This window comes from Coccinella septempunctata, chromosome 7 (genome assembly GCF_907165205.1).
Source record: "Coccinella septempunctata chromosome 7, icCocSept1.1, whole genome shotgun sequence".
NCBI classification, from domain to species: Eukaryota; Metazoa; Arthropoda; class Insecta; order Coleoptera; family Coccinellidae; genus Coccinella; species Coccinella septempunctata.
Genome location: NC_058195.1, coordinates 31,584,821 through 31,591,780, shown reverse-complemented (window position 1 = coordinate 31,591,780; position 6,960 = coordinate 31,584,821). Strand labels below are relative to the sequence as shown.

The window sequence follows — 6,960 nt, the reverse complement described above, 5'->3', positions numbered from 1 at the left end:
ATCGATAAGGAAAATTTCAGTCAACAATTTAGAGCGCACGCAATTATCACCCCCTTATATCCTCTTCAATTTTCTGTATACTATCTAAATGACTGAACGCCTCCTTGTGCAAGAAATTGAGGTCCACTGCTCTATCTCGAACCGAACATGCAGTCTCACTATCTAATTATTTCTTGCTCTTTTTTTTGTCTTTTGTTACTTCGATATCAGAAACAAGATCGGATTTGATCAACGTTGCCACACCCATAATGAAATTCAAGTCTCGCTGATTTTTGTGCGCACATATCTATTAGTTCCGTCAATTTTGTTTTGCTTGCTTTTTGTAGCTTTTGGTAGTCGTGTCCTTGTTGGGCGTGATATTAACCTTTTCATTGTTGACAGGGAACGCCAGCGAAAACGGGAGAACCAACTGAGAGCCAGAATGCAAGGAAAACCAGGATGTCAACCAGTAGTTATTATTCCCCTTTTCGGAAATCCAGTTAAGGTAAGCTATGAACTTTTTATTTCATATTTCCACAAAATACAACTAATGCTCCTGCATGGAATTTCTCGTGTTCCTCAAGGAGACGTGTCATTCACAAAGACCATAATCAATATTTAGTGATGGAACGATTCGTATACTTCTCAACTCGATCTTCTCTTGTTGAAATAATGGCCAACTCGAGTTGTAACTCAAGGTGAATCGAATCGGTCACGTCAAGTATAATTTACTAAATTTATATTTTATTTTCATTTGAAAGAATGAATACTCACGGTTCATAGTTGTATTGTTTGTTAGGGGGGTTACATTTCACTTCGACCTCAAGGTTTATGTGCCCTCCAACAGAGCTGGGTGTTACTTACGATAAAATTATTACATTATTGATTTGAATGAATAAAATTTTCTGGCGAATTCTCTTTACAGCATAGTTTCTAACAGATATTTTGCGAAATATAATCGGTTAAAGAGCAACGAACTGGTCCTTTGAGGCGAGTTTATATAAAAAGGACACTATCATTTCGATTGTACAATTTTTTTCAAGAAGGTTTCGCGAATCCTCATAAAAAATTGAAACATTCAAACTTCATCGTGGGGGTTTTCGAAACGAGGTTATCCTGATTATCAATTTTTATTTCTTCTGCATAGTCCGGTTTGTTTGCCTATTCTTGTTCTCGCTCTTTACTGCACAGTTTGATTGATATATTTCTGACAACCTATTCATAATGATCCTTGTGAAGCTTAACGTTGTTTTCATGATGTCCTCGAGGAAATTCCCTCAATTTTTGCGACAACTCAATAGAATAGTAGAGGCAGTTTATGATATCCTAATATTTCTCGAAGATACTAACTAAGAAGTATTGGCATAAGTGTGATTTGTGGAAATTATCATAACCTCGCTTTAGTCTACTTTCAACCGAATTTATTTATGTTTTCAAATTTCCCCAGGTTCCTTCAACGAAGGATGATCCGTTAACGGGAAAACTGAATAGGATACTGGGAGATTATGGCAAGGTGAGGCACCTATACCAGGGGAAAAAGGTTTTTATCGCCCCCGGCATATACCGTGTATATGCTGCGCAACGGAAGGCACACAATGTGTCAAACCATCAATTAGCAAACAGGTTAGTAATACAAGAATTGACACTAAAAAAGTAAAATGGAACTCAACAACGCCTTTTTAAACTTGTTTCAAAATACTTCTACTTGGTCGGTAAAATATCACTGTTGAAGAACATCATGGATATTTTCATTATTTCAGCTTTTTCATTACAGAAAATATTGCGCTAATTTACAGGTGAATATATAGAGGCCGTTCGCAAAGGTGGGGATTTTTCTTTGACAGAAGGTAGAACTCATCAAAATGAGTCGTTTAATCAAAAATTATCATTTTGACCAGTTTTACCTTCGGTTAAAAAAAAACCATTTTAAAAGGCATCCTGTATATATATACAGAGTAAAGTTACGACCAAAATGTTTCTGTACCGTTATGTGTACGCCTCGTATCTTCATTATTGTACCTTGTTGAAAACCTTAGTTAACTTTACTTTATATTCAAGAAAAACTCATCTATTTTTTATCTTGCAGGCGGCCTTATGTTGCAACCACGCAGCCTAACAATCACCACTATCCTGGATTTCCCTTTATTCCCGACAGAATTGACGAACGAGGCCCTCGTCAGAACCACCAGGTGAGGCAGGGTAACATAAACTGTGCCCCCCACAAACAAAACGATAACGGTCTAGTTCGACAAATGTTGTGTCGTTCAGTGTCTATGGGTCGCCCTCTTAATAATACAACATCCCGTCTAGCCGCTCCTATAGTGGTAAGTAGAAAGACCAGCTCTTCAATGCATTGTGCCTTACTCAATTAGTGCTGAAAGATTCCTGAATTTATTTTAGAACTATGACGTGTACTCTCATGCACTCTCTTAATATCTGCAATTGAATTCATTATTCGACTCAGATTCTTTCTCTTTCATTTTAAATTTTGCTAGCCAACGTTCCATGTAGGTACTAAATTTACCTCGAGTCCGATCCGGTCCAGACCCTTCAGATATAGTGAATGTCAGCAGCAGAAGGAGTTATCCCGATTACACCTGATTTCTATTTTACAGGACCCAATGAATCTGCCTCCCCAGAATTCAGTTCCCGAGAACGTCGAATTGGACAGGGCTCTTGCGGAAATGGTAATGCTGAAAGCACCAATTTCGCCCATTGCTACAAAGCCTAACTCCCATGTTCAATTTCAGCTGTCAGAGATGCCTCTGGCCAAAGATTCTTCTACTCGGAGTAAGTTAACTAAATATTTTTTATATTCATGTTACCAAACTTATATTTCCTTCAGAAAAATATTTTTATGATTTCTATTTCCGTAGAAACATCGAAAACTCAGATCGAGCGATAAAATTCGAATTCAATCTACGTTGAATTAATTCCTTGAACAAATGAGCCATTCTCGAAGTTCGCGACGAGTTTAAAGAAAACGCGGGGGTGTGGGAGGGGCATCGAAAGGTTTTCGCAAATGTGACATTTCGATGATCGGAGTGATTATGTGGAATTGAATTTCTTTTTCATGGATGTCAAAATGAACAATATTGAAGTTTATTCTCAATATCAATGAAAGAATTGATTACAGCATCAAAATTCATCTCTTTGTCGGTTACAAACAATAAGCATAAATTCACGTTACATGACATAACAATTTATGATTTTTTAATATTTCGTATATTTCCATCAAGTAAAATATATTGCACTCATCCTAATAATAGTGTAAGAAAGAGACGTTTCCTTCTTTACTAAATGAAGTGTTTCCCAAATGCACTCGTCGTTGTTTTTTCTTATATGTTCCGCTGTTTTTATGCTAAGAGCCCTTGTTATTGTCATCCATAAAAAAAAAATTAATTCAATTCCGCATAATCAGAGACTGTATTTTGAATAATTTGATCTGTATCTTTCGACGACATAATAGAGATGTAGGAGTATATTGTTAAACTAATTCCCAAAATTAGAGAGATCCTGAAGATGCCTTAGTGAGGCGAAACATGTAGATCGAATAGTGAAAAAAAATCCATTTATAAACAATCTTTCTTATCATTATATTTGAAAATGGATTATGGCCAATTTGTTGGAAATATGTCAAAAAATTCATTGTTTGGGAAGAAACACTTCCAACAATTTGTTGTCAATAATTTATGTAAGACGATTTTAGCTTCCTATGGTGTTTTGAAAATTTGTTATTTCAGTTCAGTTTCACCATTTCTCAATATATTATGTAGGTTTGATATAATTACATCTATTTCTTTCAATTTTACCGACAGAAAGATTGCCAGTAGAGTTGGTCGTGAAAGTTTCAGAAATTGCCGAACAACGGAACCGTTATAGGCGTCCGTCAAGAATATTCATACCAAAGTAGTGAAGGATAATCCATTATGATTATTTTCATCACAAAACAGTAGTAACTATTTAGAATCAATAATGACGCAATAATTTAAGATTTGCCTAACATTCTGGGGCTTTCATTATATATTTTTTTTCTGTGGGCCATGTCTTCTTCAAAACAGGGATGGATTAGGGATTAGGATAAGGATTGGTTAGGCAAACCTTCATTAGCAAAAGTTTTCGTAAAACTTAGTCTTTCAGAGTTGTTTTCCTGAATTTATCAAAACAAGAATTTGTTCGAGAAATCTGTAAAAACAATAGCTTTCAATTCAACCAAGTTCTCTTACATGGGAAAAGACAGGGTAAAATTCACCCTTCAGTGGCTTTTTGATTTCATGAATTAGTCATCGTAATTTGTTTATAATATAAATGAATGAGAAAAATTTGCCTTCTATACTTACAGCTTACTATCGCTTTTTCAAGAATATACCTCAAAATTATAATTTATTCAAAAGATTATATCCCTCATTTAGACCAACAAAAATGCGATTAGAAATGTACACCAGGAAATTACTATAAATGCAAATGAAATAATAGTATAATCAAAATAGGCCTGTATAAAACAAACAACCACTTCGGAGTTGATTTCACCCTGATATTCCTCGCATAATAATTCAAGACTCGACTTAATCGAAAGGTTCTGTTAATTTCTTACATTCATTTATATTTCGAAGAATCCGCTATAACAACACTATGAATTGGCAAAACCACTTAGGGGGATAATTCGGCCCATCATCCACTTTATAAGGAAATATTCTGTGAAAATCAATGGAAAACTATTGGCAGTACACATTTTTCAGCCCCCAATGAACTTCCCCAGTGGAGACTTACAGACCGATTATACTCAATCTGCAACTTTTGTTAATAAACATTTTTCTATCTTTGTGAGAATTTCATTACATTATATTATTATTTTTTTCATTCCAAACATTATTATTGAACCAAAATTGCGTCTTTATTGGTACTGAATAGGTTGTTATTTATGTTCTGTGATATATAAAAACATGGATAACGATTATTACTCATTAACTCGTTATGAATATCTTTCACGGCTGATTTGGTAGTTCGACTTTTCAACAATTTCTGGAATTAAATTTAATCTCACAAATTCATCCCGATAGGTTATTAAGTTCCAGGTTACTTCGATAAAACTTATGACCCAATGGTGACGAGGAAAAATACATCATTAGTAACCCTCTTTTTTTTTCAGATCGAAATGTAGAGCCTCTCGAGCAAACGGCGCACAACGTCTCTGGCACATCAGCGTGAGTATCTCTCCTTCAACCCTTTCTAATCGCATCCCTAACCTCAGATTCGATTTAACTAAGCCTGAATTTATTCCGCAGCGATCTGCGAATGCGACTGGCCTTGTCGGATATCAGTGAGGACGAGGACGAAGATCATCCAATTGTGAAAAGGACGCTGCCGCCCATCGCTGCGAAAGCATCCACCAATTGCATCGCAGTAGACGACAAGAAAGGAGAAAAAGATCCGGAGACTAAAAATAAAGGTCGTAAAATGAAAAAAATTGAGATGAAATCAAAAGAAGAGAATCTCATGATTGACGACGGCAGTGATTATGAAAAATATTTCGTCGAAGCTAAAAAACTAAAACATTTAGCTGATTCAGTGTCTGATCCTTTCAAGCATTGTCAGTTGTACATGTATGCCGTTCTTCACTTCCTTTTAACTGGGGATGCTATGGAAAAAAAGGGAAACAAAGAGGAGGCAGCTTTCACGATGTTCAGGGACACTCTCCCCCCAAACAAATACATTTCCGGAAGATATAAGCAACACATGTATTCTCGAATGTTCACCACCCTGGCCGTTTTGAAGTAAGTACCAATACAAAATTCTTTTCAATACTAGTATCTTGACGTTTTAAAACGACACAATTCTGATTAATTTGTTTCTTCCAGTTATCGCTGTCAATCAAGAGTGTACTTCAAACTCTTGGAAATAAAGAGAAAAGAAAATAGGGAGTATGAGAAAAAAATATCAGATTTTTATAATAAGGTAAGTTCGTTAACACCGGTCGAAAAAAAAGGGAAATAAGCTCCTCGGTTCATTCATGAGCTCAGTGAACTAAAACTTAAAATCGGTATTATTCCGCAAAAAGCCGTATAACCATTCAAAATATTATTAACACGATTCATTTCTTCTCAGATTGGGGCCGAACCGACTGCTTCATCAACAGTATCATCATCAGGTTCAGTGGGATCAATAGAAAACCATTATTCATCTGGTGAGAGCGGTAGTGACCCACCCACCAGAAAGCAAGGAATCTGGGTGCCCTTGCCTGTTCGCAACGCTGCGTCAATCCAAAACCAGCATTTGACGTACTTGCTGGGCTATATGGATCTCTGGGAAGCCGCTAATAGTTTAGTAGAAAATGCAGGTCTCACTGGTAAGTGCAACATTTTAATTCAATTTGATTCTATCGAAATCATGAAAGCGTAAATTGAGTTTTCAAATAATATAAAATTAAATTTCAGAATTCTTCATTCATTTGGATAGAACCTGCAGACCATTAATGATAAACAGTTCAATTCGACATTTGGTGTGGTGTTGTAAGAAGGGCATTGAGCTGGCCCAGGAAAAAATGCAGGAAAAGAACCGAAAAGAGAACTTTCAATAATGGATTAATTAATTACGGCTAATAAACAGATCGCCCGATTCTGAAATTTATATAAAAAACTCACTGGTAAATGAATGGAAATCATAAAAGAGTTTATTGAATTTTCAACTTATAAACAATTCACTTTCACAAGCCTCCATCTATTTAGAAACTACCAGCAGACCATAAAAAACAAGGCTCAATTCGATATTTGAAGACGTATTTTGTGCTAGGCAAGAGAGGAATGCAAGAAAATAAATTATCAATCAGATTAATTAATTATGGCTGATAACCTGAGTAGATGAAAGCGAAAGTTTCATTGGAGAAAAAAAGGATTAAACTGAGAAGCCTAGGAAAAAGAAGTAGGACATTGGAATAATTTACATATTATTGTAAATATAATTTCAAATTAATGTGAATTTAAA

General features: G+C 35.5%; 1 protein-coding gene across 1 annotated transcript; it reads left to right on the top strand.

Moving 5' to 3' along the window:
• The first annotated feature begins 5,469 nt into the window (after positions 1-5,469).
• On the top strand, positions 5,470-6,736 carry LOC123317500 (AF4/FMR2 family member lilli-like). Its single transcript, XM_044904071.1, has 4 exons — positions 5,470-5,753; positions 5,838-5,934; positions 6,085-6,325; positions 6,414-6,736. Exons 1-4 carry the CDS (start codon positions 5,476-5,478, stop codon positions 6,554-6,556), a joined length of 759 nt encoding a protein of 252 aa, XP_044760006.1. The 5' UTR covers positions 5,470-5,475; the 3' UTR covers positions 6,557-6,736.
• Positions 6,737-6,960: the final 224 nt, after the last annotated feature.

Bases quoted from the DNA above. Each gene is read 5' to 3' on its own strand.
- LOC123317500 (XM_044904071.1), top strand. From the start codon at position 5,476: ATGATTGACGACGGCAGTGATTATGAAAAATATTTCGTCGAAGCTAAA. The intron at 5,935-6,084 runs GTAAGTTCGTTA...ATTTCTTCTCAG, and splicing joins TATCAGATTTTTATAATAAG to ATTGGGGCCGAACCGACTGC. The intron at 6,326-6,413 runs GTAAGTGCAACA...ATTAAATTTCAG, and splicing joins AGAAAATGCAGGTCTCACTG to AATTCTTCATTCATTTGGAT.